Source organism: Amphiura filiformis, chromosome 8 (genome assembly GCF_039555335.1).
Source record: "Amphiura filiformis chromosome 8, Afil_fr2py, whole genome shotgun sequence".
Lineage (NCBI taxonomy): Eukaryota > Metazoa > Echinodermata > Ophiuroidea > Amphilepidida > Amphiuridae > Amphiura > Amphiura filiformis.
Genome location: NC_092635.1, coordinates 62,725,695 through 62,739,180, shown reverse-complemented (window position 1 = coordinate 62,739,180; position 13,486 = coordinate 62,725,695). Strand labels below are relative to the sequence as shown.

The following is a 13,486-nucleotide window of genomic DNA, read 5'->3' as shown; positions in this document are numbered from 1 at the left end:
AAATCATTACTGACATTTGTTATAAGGAATAGGATATACCTTTCGGTTATTGGACCAAATTTGAGTTAAATTAGATGCTTATATTGTGATTTGTGAATAGATTTAGTTCACAAAAATATTAAAACTTGTTTTTCTCTAAATGGCTTTCTGGCTCTCAACCATTGTCCTGTTGCTCTTGGGCAAATTGGCAATAGTGACTAAGGCGCAACGTGACCGTGTCAACTTACGAAAAGACACTTTTTCAGTCTGCATAAACGTAATGAAAGGAAACAGACTATGCATGTTTTTTGGTCATCGGGCAAACAGACTCGATTGAAGACCTCTGCTCTTACTTTGTATATTTGTTTTCGCAGGTGATGTTTGAAGTCATTCGGGGAAGAATTTTGATGGTACCGTCGCTATTGATGACTTAATATTAACCAATGGCGTGTGTCCAGTAATAAACGCATCGTGTGATTTTGAAAATGGTTTGGGAAATTTTATTCAGGATACTTCCGATGATAAGAATTGGTATCTGCGTAACTATGGCACACCGTCACATGGCACAGGACCTAAAAATGATCACACGCTGGACACGTATTTGGGTAAATAAACAATTCTTGTTGAAGCCTTTCCACATTACAATTAGATCATGTAGATTGCTTTTAACCATCCAGCTATTCGATGCCGATTGTACCGCATATTTCAGACGTTGAGACGTTCTTACACCCACGCCAACTTCATGACGAGCATTAGGTAAATAATCGGTTATCACTGGTTATACGTCGATAGTCCGAAGAGACATAAGTCGGAAAACACAATTGCTTATATAAAGCTCTAATCCTGATTCTAACCCTAAATTTTGTCCTAACCCAAAAACTAAGTCCTAATATTAATTCTCATTCTAAACCTGACCATAACCCTTTCCATTATCATAACCCTAACCTTATCCCTAACTATGCTAACCCTAGTCCTCTCCACACCCTGTGTTTCCGGTTTATGGTTGGGTTCAGGGCTAAGGCTAGCGTTTATGGTTAAGGTTTAGGGTTTGGGTGTTAAGCTGTTTACTGTAACAGTCTAAAGCCATGTACGTGACTATCATAATGTCATGGAAATTTATATTTTACATCTAGGTAGCTTTTTGTTTCTCGAGACTAGTTATGGGCGTCCAGGTCACGTGGCTCGTCTGCTATCTCCAGTATTAGTAGCAACTACAAAGTACCCTCGATGTCTAACATTTCATTATCACATGTAAGTTAAATAAGATAACAGAACAAAGTCCTTGACAGAAAGGTACATTATGTAAGAAATATTGTCAGCCAGCTTCAGAATTGAGGTGTTAAAAAGTGCTTCAAAATGCTGAAAATCTTTTGTACATCACTAATTGGGAAGTATTGTTTTTTGATATACGCTAATACTAATAGTTTTGGGGTACATCATACATTTTTAGTGGGTATGCTCCCCCGGTATTTTCAGGTGGTGGGTCTTTGGGAGCTGGCTGCGTGGGTCTTTCGGAGCTGCGAACAAGTAAAAGGCCCAGGTTGCTGTTGAAACTACGAACAGTCAAAATCAAGGGTATTTTTTGTCTTTCTGGTTGAAAAAAAAACCCATTATGAGGAATGAGCAATTTAGGAATCTTTTAGTTCTGAAATTATCAAACTCAAGGGTCTTTCGGAGCTCTATTCTGGTCACGTTCAGGTTTTTTTCGGAGCTGCGCAACCTGGACTCTTCCAGGTTGAATTTAATCTCGCAATTCAGGGCACTTGTGTACTATACATTTTGATATATAAAATAGTGTAGTTAGGATTTTAGTGTGAGGGGCAGAGTTTAAGTTTAGTTCTAGTGTTACTAGAACTATTATAACTAGTTATACTAATTAACGTGGTTAAGTACGAGAATTCGTGAAATCCCTGATTTACATGTTTCTTATCATTATTTTTATTCAACACTTTGGGAATTTTACTGATTGTGAGGGTCATTGGTTCTGATTCTAGTATTAAATAGGTTACTTCCTTTGTTAAAACTTTTGTGTCACATTGTGCTTCTATAATTTTATTTTCTTGTGATAGGTTTGGGGAAAATGTAGCAACATTAAATGTATATATAGTCAATGGAACCGATTCCAATACACATGAAATTCTCTGGTCAATGTCTGGGAACAGAGGGTATAAATGGCGTGCGGCTGAGGTGCACCTTGACAGTGCCGTGGACTTTCAGGTATGTGTGACTGTATGGTAGGCCGTTCGTATCATAACATGTGGATAGCTTCACGCAAAAACACGCGAGAGGCTTTCATATTTGTGGGGTTTGCAGCACACAGGATTGGAATAGGTGATTCCAGATAATTCGTAAAACAATAAAGGCAACAATTTCGCTTGGTATAATGTGATGCGATAAAGCAATTGGGTTTTCTGCAAAATGTAGCTTTGCAAATGCTTGTTACAATCTAATAAGAAACTGAAAATTGAATATGACCGACTTCAGATGTGTGTGCAGCGTATTGGTTGCGTTTTCTTTATATAAAACATAATTATACCTTGAGATATCTTTCACAGTAATGGTTTTTTTTTTTGTATTTTCACGAATTTATTCTATAAAGGATCTATAATTGCAGTTTATACGATATTATATCGAATATTGTTCAAATTATTTTCAAACTGTACACATTTTGTCACAAACGGTACATAAAAATATAAAAACGTAAATCCTGTCCAGCATAAACGTGATAAAGTGGTATTTTGTATTTTAGGTTGTGTTTGAGGCAATGCAAGGCGACGGATACAGGGGAGACATTGCCATAGATGACATCAAAATTGTAGCCGATGTTTGTCCTGGAGAACGTAAGTTGTTTACCAATTGTGGTATGGAAAAATGTGTGATCCTAAAAATGCCTTTCATCTAAACTTATTACAAGACCTCTTTTTCATGGTTTTCCTTTTAAAGGGAACTTTTCTTTATTTCAGTGTGGTTGGACAATGGTTATTTGTATACCTCGACAGAAACTATTTTGTGTGGTTTCAATGTTATTTTCCGATTTCAGCGTGATGTTTAGTACTTTAGTTTCATAGTGAATATGTCTGTCAATTCATCATAAGAAATCCATGTCTTTAGAAGTTCAAGAAAGTTATATACAAATTAATATTAACATAATATTGACAGGGTTTTGCGGATTATTCTTGCAGATCACTTTCACAACTACTCTAGTATTACTTGTAATTTTGAGGAAGCAGAAATGTGCTATTATGAGCAGGAGAAGACTGCAGATGACATTGACTGGGCGTGGATAAATAGCGACTCCGCATCTCATCGAATACCGGTAGGGCCATCCACGGATCACACACTGAAAAATGAACTCGGTAAGATATGCCCACCCCTTCGTATTTGGGGTAACTTTGACAGGTTATTAAAAGTGAATAAGAAAAAGTCACTCGTTCTCATTAAAAGGAATTCTGTCCACCAAGAGGCTTCCACGGGACAATTCGCATGATAATACAATAAAACAGTAGATAAATATAAATGATTGTGGAATCGAATTAGAGACATGTCCCACTGACACAGAACTGTCCACCACGTGACTGCCATTTTAAGTGTTACGTACCACAATTTCATCAAAATTATGCGTTTCCATCTCATTGCAACTGGTTTCATCGATAAAATGAAAATTGAGTTTTGTTTAATAGCATCGTTCCTTCCAAAATGTGACTTAACAAGAATTGTTATCTGTAACCTCCGTCATTTTTAGCTATTTTTTTAAATAATATTTTCTTGTACAAGTTCTTTTGTATCCAAATATTCTTCTCACAGTTTGTATTCAACAAGCAAAACGAAATAACAAATTGAAAATAAATGTTTAGTTTTATAATATTTAAGCCAGTCAAGGATAACATACGAAGGAAAGTCTAACTATTATTATGATCCTTTGCAACAGTGAAGTGTGAACATTTTACTTCATTCATACGCGCGGTTCAGGCGTACAGATTGTCCATTGAAATGTCGTGTGAGATCGGCCGTATCAAAAAGAGATTGCGATTTGCCTTTTTGATACAAACGCACGTTGTATACGAACGGTTCACGTCGTCACGACAGTTCATGCAATGACTAGTTTTCCCCACACAAAAAAGTACCCTTAACCCTTACTACCTTGTTTTCAAATCAAATGAAACTGAATTAACATTACTAGTATAGAGACCATGAGAGACGCCGTTAAAAAACTAGTCAACCACCCTCCAGAATTGACCAGATTTTGTTCACAAGCATTTTCGAAATTAGAATGCAACCTTCTCAATATACTCCTGTGTACCAGAGATACCCCATTTTACAGTACTCTTCGAATAATGATCCATAATGATATAATTATTAAAATGATATTATACAACAAAGAAGTTCTTATTCCGTTAAAACTAAATCTTGCATGTAAGAGAAATGACATCTTTTAACCTATCAATTTTTATACAGGCTTTTACGTTTTTGTTAGTTATGAAAATGCCTATGGATATCAATTTAGCCATCAGAGTAGGAAGGCGTGGTTGAAGTCTCCATATGCATCACCACAAAAATCCCCATCATGTGTGGAATTCTGGTACCACATGTATGGCAGAAATGCAGAAAATCTGAAGGTGTTGTTTCAAAAAAGGGGAGAAGAAATCCCAGCAACGCATGCTTGGAAGCGATCTGGCGATCAAGGTAACTTCTGGCATCGTGCTACAGTTGATGTTGATTTGGTTAATGTCGCATTTCGGGTGAGTATAAGATTGAATTCATTGTCCAATCACTGTGGTCCAGTCGTTTAGTGATGCATGACTTGGGTGATTAATATGCCATGCCTGCCTTATAGCCGATCAAGTCTTCATGATTGCTTATATTACTTTGATAAAAGGTTTTAGAATTACGACATGTTAAGCAACAGATCTGAATGTTTTATAATTTGGCTTTACTACCAACTACAAAGGAATAAAAAGCCAATTAATGAGGTATAGGTCAAAGGGTATACTAACAATGTCATAGGTCAAATAGTATCAAATTATTCGTTTTTACAAATGATTATGATTAATACAAAAATGTTTAATTTGTTCGTATGATAAAATAATGGGCCCAAGCTCAACAACACTACCGTGTCTACATACGGAGTAAATGTAACATTGACAGTTCATAGGTCATAACATTAAATCTTGACTCCGTAGATATATCAAACTCCGTAGTATATCAAACTATACTCTGTAAGGTCATGGAAAGATTGGTTTGCAAACGTCTCCTTGGTTATCTTGATGAGCATGACATTCTTTCAGATAATCAATTTGGTTTTCGACATGGTAGGAATTGTGAGCAGATGTTGGCTAAATTTTATCATTTTCTCGGTGGTAACCTTGATAACAGCAAATATTGTAATTTGGTGGATGGGATTTTTCTTGACTTTAGTGCAGCTTTTGATAGAGTAGATCATACAATTTTGTTGCAAAAGCTTCATTACTACGGTATCAGGAAGAATGTGCTCAGCTGGATTCAACGTTTTCTTTCTGGTAGAAAACAGAGAGTTATCTTTGGTGGAGCTAAATCTGATTGGGCTTCAGTCACATCAGGTGTTCCTCAAGGTTCTGTTTTGGGGCCCATCTTGTTTCTGTTATTTGTAAATGACATTAATGACAACCTGTCCTCTCCCTTATTTCAATTTGCTGATGACCATACACTTGTACGCTCTATTAGAACTTTTGAGGATCAAGTTGCACTGCAAAAAGATCTTGACACAATTCACAGGTGGACCATTGAGAACAAACTCCCCCTGAATGCTTCTAAGTGTGCTGTTGTTCATTTTTCGAGGTCTAGGGCTTGCAGTCTTTTTACATACAAGTTAGGTGGTATTCCAATTAAGGTTGTTGATGAATATAAACTGCTTGGTGTTGTTTTCAATTCTTCCCTATCGTTCTCTTCACATGTTGATAACATCTGTAAAAAGGTTTCTCGCCTAACTGGTTTTGTCATAAGAACTTCTCGCCATATGCACTTCAGTGCTCTCCTGCATCTATTTAAAGCATTGATACTCCCTCATCTTACATACTGTGCTGGTATTTGGAATCCTTGTCAGACTGGCCTGCTTGATAGGTTAGATAAGAGTCAGAGAAAGATTTCTAAAGTTTTGATGTATAGAAAGAGGTGTCCTTCTGATCTTTCATACGAGTCCAGATTAGATGAATTTGGATTACTTAAAACATGTGACTTATTTGATTTGTTGAGGTTGATCTTCTGCTTTAAATTGGCTAATGGAATTGGTCCTTACACAGCCGTGACGTTAGTCACGGCTGTGTCTTTTTTCTTACAGGTTCTTTCTGTCAACCATTACATTTGCTCTAGCACTCACATGCTTACATCGATTTTCATTTAACTTGGTCACAATGATCATTGACCGTGCCCCTACATGTCACATGAAACTTGTGGGGTCAAAGGTCACGCAGGGGTCAAACACGTGATTTCAACTAAAAATGCATCTTCTCCCACAACTTAAGTATGACAGTGACGCCACTTGCACACATGAATTGTTATTACCCAGTGTCTATGTGGTGTACACAGACTTGGGGTCAAAGGTCATTAAGGGGTCACTTCCGGTATAAAACGAAATACCTTCAAAAAATTTTATTAGCTAAGCAAAACATAGGACGGTAACGGTATGTTCACACATGAATTGTTCTTACCCAGTTTATATGTGGTATTTTTTTAATTTGGGTCAAAGGTCATTAAGGGGTCACTTCCGGTATAAAACGAAATATCTTTAAAATGCATCTTCTCCCACAAATTACGTAGGACAGTGACGCCACTTGCACATATGAATTGTTATTACCCAGTGTCTATAGGGTGTACACAGATTTGGGGTCAAAGGTCATTAAGGGGTCACTTCCGGTATAAAACGAAATACCTTCAAAAATGTTATTAGCTAAACAAAACATAGGACAGTAACGGTATGTTCACACATGAATTGTTCTTACCCAGTTTATATGTGGTATTTTTTAAATGTGGGTCAAAGGTCATTAAGGGGTCACTTCCGGTATAAAACGAAATACCTTTAAAATGCATCTTCACCCACAAATTACGTAGGACAGTGACGCCACTTGCACACATGCATTGTCATTACCCAGTGTCTATGGGGTGTACACAGATTTGGGGTCAAAGGTCATCAAGGGGTCACTTCCGGTATAAATCGAAATATCTTCAAAAATTCTTATTAGCTAAGAAAAACATAGGAGAGTGATGGTATGTTCACACATGAATTGTGTTTACCCAATGTATATATGGTATTTTTTATTTGGGGTCAAAGGTCATTAAGGGGTCATTTCCGGTATAAAACGAAATACCTTTAAAATGCATCTTCTCCCACAAATTACGTAGGACAGTGATGCCACTTGCACACATGCATTGTTATTACCCAATGTCTATGGGGTGTACACAGATTTGGGGTCAAAGGTCATTAAAGGGTCACTTCCGGCATAAAACGAAATACCTTCAAAAATGTTATTAGCTAAACAAAACATAGGACAGTAACTGTTTGTTCACACATGAATTGTGGTTATCCAGTGTATCTCTGGTATTTTTTTAAATTTGGGATCTAAGGTCATTAAGGGATCACTTCCGGTATAAAACGAAATTGCATTGAGAATAGCCAATGTCTATGGAGTGTTCTGAGATTTTGAGGTCAAAGGTCATTAAGGGTCACACCACGGCTGTGTTCGTGGTCCTAGACCACAGCTAAGTCTAGTTCTTCTTCATTTTGCCAATTTTTTAAACCTTCTAAGGTTAAGGAGTTTAGGTATCTCCACTGTAGTTCTCATACCAATGCCTTTTTCAACTCTGTTTTTGTTTCCTTTCCACGTTTGTGGAATGAACTTCCCAATGATGTCCGCTCTGCGCCCTCCCTTGCCTTGTTTAAGGCCAGGTGTAAAGAACATTTTATGATGTAAATTATGTTTTTCATATTCATAGGCCCACTCTAAGGCAATAACTTTGTTCACATGTATTTTAAATTTTGTTGCTGCCTGCATATCTTGTGCACTGTGATGCATCCTGTGTGCAAAAGTTATGTAATAGAGTGAGTCACTCATATATATATATATTTTTTTTTCTCATTCAAATGTTTTTGCTTTAATTAATGTGTATCTTGTATTTATATTATTATTGTTATTTTATGTACTTTAATATAATCAGGAAAGAAGAACACATTGTGCTTGGACTGTTTAGTCTACTTCTTCTTTCCTGGATTGTCATTTAAATTGCTTTTAATGTTTGTTTTTTTTGTTTTTTTTCATGTTTGTAATTTATGGCAATTGAAATAAATATTATTATTATTATTTTTAGCAGCATGGATACTGATATTGGACTCTGTCATGTTTGACATTTGCTTAAAAAGTTACCTTTTTCAGAGTCATCATTGAGCAGCGACGTAGCTTGCGACACCATGACGGCGTCTTCATTCGGCGTAGTGATGTATTGTTTACAATCCTCCGGTCACATGACCACCCGATGGGTGGTCAAGTGTCAGCAGATCATTGTAGATGGCGGGCAGGTCGTATCCGGCATCCCTGTTGAGCGTGGGCTTTTGTGTCTTGATCTCTCGAAAAAGGTCTCAACTATGCCGTCACGCCGCGGGAAATTCCGATGAAAGAATACATTGTAAACACGGAAGTAGCATGTCGCCAACTTGCCCCAGCGAAAGCACAAAGCTTACGTGCGGATGTTGTAAAGTTCCTTCGCAAATCCAAAGTGCCGCCAAGTAACATCAAGAAAGGTGAGCAAAAAGCTCTGTTTGACTTGAAAAAAGATGAAAATATCACGATCTTACCGGCCGACAAAGGTCGTGCCACAGTAGTTCTTAATACCAGTGACTATGAAAATAAGATGGAAACTTTGCTCAATGATCAAACCACATACCAAAAGCTAGCCAAAGACCCCACGCCAGCATATAAACGTGAGCTCATTGGTATCATACGCGAATGGCAGCACAGTGACCCCATTCCCCAAGACATCAAACATAAAATCTACCCAACTACTGAGGAAGTTCCTAAAGTCTACGGTACTCCCAAAATTCATAAACCGGAAGCTCCACTTCGACCCATAGTGTCCAGCATTGGTAGTCTGAGCTACAATGCAGCCAAAGTACTTGCCAATATTCTCAGTCCCTTAGTAGGTAAAACTGAACACCACATTCACAACAGTGGTGAGTTCGTGGAAAAAGTTAAGAACTTGGAAGTACCTCCAGGGCAGAAGTTGATATCATATAATGTCTCTGCCCTTTTCACGAGCATTCCCGTACCAGACGCGATTGCAGCTGTCAAGGACAAATTGGAGAAAGACGAAACGCTTAAGGAACGCACTCCCCTCAAAATAAACCACATCCTGGAACTCCTCACTTGTTGTCTTAATACACTTATTTCGTATACAAAGGACAATATTACAAGCAAGCCCATGGTGCGGCGATGGGTTCCCCAGTCTCTCCTATAGTGGCCAACCTATACATGGAGAGTTTAGAGGTCAAGGCTCTTGCTACAGCCCCTCGCCCCCGTCGAAATGGTTTCGCTATGTCGACGATACATTCGTCCTCATTCATGAATAATGACATTGATGGATTCACAGCGCACATCAATAGTCTTGACAAGAACATTAAGTTCACAAACGAACCCGAACAAGAGGGTAAACTCCCGTTTTTAGACACATGCATTCATGTTGAGGACGACGGTAGCACCAATGTCACCATATATCGCAAACCAACGCACACTGACCAATACCTGAACTTTGACTCGAACCACCATCTGGAGCACAAACGATCAGTAGTTAGAACGCTTATGGACAGAGTAGACAAATTAGTCACCACAGAGGAGGACAAACAACAGGAAACGAGCCATGTAAAATCTGCACTAAAGGCAAACTGCTACAAGTCCTGGATGTTTAAAAACCCCAAACCAAAGAAAAGAAAGATCGCAAGGAAACAACCGGACAGTATGAGCGAAAAATCAATGTTCCGCTGCCATACATCAAAGGACTTTCTGAGAAACTATCCTATGTTTTCCGTGACCACGGGGTCAGCGCTTACCACAAACCGGTCAATACCATCAGATCTTTCCTAGTACATCCGAAGGACAAAAGCCCAAAACCAAACAAATGTGGTGTAATCTACAAAATCAGTTGCCCCGATTGTGAGAACACTTATGTTGGTGAGACAAGTAGATCTCTTGGCACCCGTTTCAAAGAACATACTAGAACCACCACCCCCCGAACAGCAGTCGGTGACCACAAAGCTGATCATAAACATGATATCAGTATGGAAGATGTGGAAGTTATCGGCAGGGAAGACCATTTTTGGAACAGGAAGATCAGGGAAGCCATAGAATAGAGATCAAGACACAAAAGCCCACGCTCAACAGGGATGCCGGATACGACCTGCCCGCCATCTAAAATGATCTGCTGACACTTGACCACCCATCGGGTGGTCATGTGACCGGAGGATTGTATACAATATATCACTACGCTGAATGAAGACGCCGTGATGGTGTCGCAAGCTACGTCGCTGTTCAATGATGACTCTGAAAAAGGTAACTTTTTAAGCAAATATACATTTTTTATTTCCTCTTTTTCAAGACGGATAATTTGAGACTATTTTAATTGCAATTGGAGCATTTTGAAATTTTGACATAATACCTCGTAAACAGATATTCTAGAGAAAATATACCAAATATTTAATAACCTGATTAAGGGATCTGGAATGAGCGTTTTGAGCGATTCGACAGTATTTTTTATGGAACATGAGAGCACCTCAGACGTATCGAATTGCATTCTGAATACGAAGCATGTCTTTCTGATATCAAATAATTTTCATTTTTGAAAATCACGATATAATACAAATTTTATGACAAATTATAAAAATTTGATATTTTTCAAATTTTGATATATAACAGTCCTCGAAGTAAATTTTATAAATCTAATGATATATATTCTTAAAGTGTATGTAGCTGGGATGAAAAGCCGACGATCAATTGAAAATTTTGACCTTTCATATTGAAAATAGACCCAAAAAGACCTAATTTTTTTTGGTGTTTGGGGAACAAAAATCCATATCTTCAATAAGAAAGGTCAAAATTTTCAATTGATCGTCGGCTTTTCACCCCACCTACATACACGTTAAGTATAAATCATCAGATTTATAAAGTTTACTTCGAGTACTGTTAAATATCAAAAATATCAATTTTTAATGATTTGCCATAAAATGTGTATTACATTGCGAATTTAAAAAAATCAAAATTATTTGATATCAGAAGGACATTCTTCGTATTCAGAATGCAATTCGATATGTCTGATGTGCTCTAATGTCCCAAAATAAATACTGTCCAAACGTTCATACCCCTTCCCTTAAGGCATTTCAAAAATAGAATCCCCCGTGTGACCTTTGACCTCAATAACTTGATTTGCTCAAGGGTGCCTTCTTGGCAACCGACGGATTCTGAATCTACATGTCCCTAGTTATTACTTAAGTTAAAGTAACAAAACTGCATTTAGAACACAACTTCACACCCAAGTGGCCATTTTCTTCGACTGTTATGAGCATGGAGCTATTAAAGATAGAGAAGCAATAGATTTTTACGTATTTAAAACGCCCAGTCAGATGTATTTTACACCTGCCAAGCACAAGTCACCCAATTTCGAAAATTGGACGTTGAATGTACACTCTCATGAATATTGATTGGCAACATTTTCCAATATGTCAGCGCTCAAATCGGACACAATAGAACAATAGACCATTCAGTGCGTTGGTTATGAGCTAAGAACAATTATAAGATATGGATAGAACTAAAACCATAAAGAAGAATAATTGCTCAAAAGCTTGTATTCCGCTTGTATCCTACATATTACATCATTTACTTTTTGTCTTCCACTTCAGGTGATCTTCGAAGCTACCACTGGAAGAACATATCAGAATGATATTGCTATTGATGACGTCACGTTCTATAATAGTACATCCTGTCCTCCTTGTAAGTAATCATGGTAATTATATCCGAATCTTAATACCTCTTAAAAGTTTTAAATACGTATCATAATCGACTAATACTATTAAAATTCAAGAATAAACAGTATTACAATACTTAAATTATTATTGTTTGATAATAATTATTGTTTAGTTGTTACAGAAGCGCCGCCACCAGTTACTTTGCCTCCTACAACCAACAATGCCAGTTGCGATTTTGACAATTACGACTTATGTAGCTACACGCAAGTTATAAATGACAACACAGACTGGAGTCGAAGAAATACAAGGCGATATAGCTCTTATGGGTCAGGTCCATCGTATGACCACACAATCGGCAGGTATTACTACTCTACGAGTTCAGGTAAAGTCACAAAAATCATAATAACACTTAACTTATAATAAAAAAAATAATACTTCCTCAGCTTCAGGGGCGTAGCAAGTGGGAGGACAGGGCCCGGGACAGGGTGGACGAAGTATATGGGCCCAGAGGGTTCAGGGGCCCCGAGCAAACTGAGCGAAAATGAAATAAGAGGGAAAAGAGTAAAGACGAAAGAAAGAAAAGAAGACCACATATTCTAATAGCCCTGACTTAATGATTATGACTTGGGCTTCAGGTTCCTATGTTAATGAAAGTAGAGCTCTAATTAATAGTGCAGTGTACGTATTGTCAATTATCTATCTATCTAGGCTATGTCAATCCACTGTTGGATGTAGCCCATGTAGCAATGCTACTCTCGCCCATGTTGTACCAATATATGATGTTATATCATCTCTCCACCTCCTCTTCTATCTACCTCTTCTTCTTTTTCCCATTCTTGGTTGCCATTCTAACAATCTCTTTGTCCATCTGTTATCATTTCTTCTGGCAACATGTCCAGCCCATCTCCATTTTGATTGTTTGATTTTTCTCAAAATATCTGCAACACCGGTCAGCTGTCTGATGGTTGAGCACCTTACTTTGTCTCGCAGTGAGATGTTTAACATTTGCCGTTCCATTGCTCTTTGAGCGGATTGTAGTTTAGTTTCTAAGTATTTAGTTAATGACCATGTTTCAGAGCCACACGTCATTGTTGGAAGGACACATTGATTATATACTTTCCTTCTGAGTGACATGGGTATATTTTTGTTGCATAAGATTTCTTTATGTCTTCCAAAGCAACTCCATCCTGCTTTTATCCTTCTCAATATTTCTTCCTTCGAACAATCCTTTAACCTCAGTGTTTGGCCCAGATATTTATACTCCTCAACTCTTTGAATTTCCTGATCTTCAATAATGATCTTTTCATCTGTTGCCATATTTGTCATATATTTTGTTTTTCCTTTGTGCATTTTCAATCCCACCTTCTTGCTTTCTTTGTTCAAGTCATTAAGTTGTATTTCCATGTCCTCCACTGTTGCGGTAGTAAGGGCAACGTCATCTCCAATCGGAGGTCTGTTAATTTTTCTCCATCAACATTGATTCCTCTTTCATCCAAAGGTAGTTTTTTGAAGATAGCCTCCATAGCTGCT

General features: G+C 37.7%; 1 protein-coding gene across 1 annotated transcript in view; it reads left to right on the top strand.

Annotated features, from left to right (window-relative positions):
* The first annotated feature begins 414 nt into the window (after positions 1-414).
* The window catches only part of LOC140159337 (MAM and LDL-receptor class A domain-containing protein 1-like), a 31,148-nt gene continuing 18,076 nt past the window's right edge, over positions 415-13,486 (top strand). The window contains exons 1-8 of the mRNA XM_072182785.1: positions 415-584; positions 1,113-1,230; positions 2,049-2,196; positions 2,729-2,819; positions 3,162-3,335; positions 4,435-4,718; positions 11,891-11,981; positions 12,129-12,338. Coding sequence (XP_072038886.1) covers positions 1,229-1,230; positions 2,049-2,196; positions 2,729-2,819; positions 3,162-3,335; positions 4,435-4,718; positions 11,891-11,981; positions 12,129-12,338 — 1,000 coding nt within the window. The 5' untranslated portion in view covers positions 415-584; positions 1,113-1,228. The remainder of the gene's footprint in view (positions 585-1,112; positions 1,231-2,048; positions 2,197-2,728; positions 2,820-3,161; positions 3,336-4,434; positions 4,719-11,890; positions 11,982-12,128; positions 12,339-13,486) is intronic.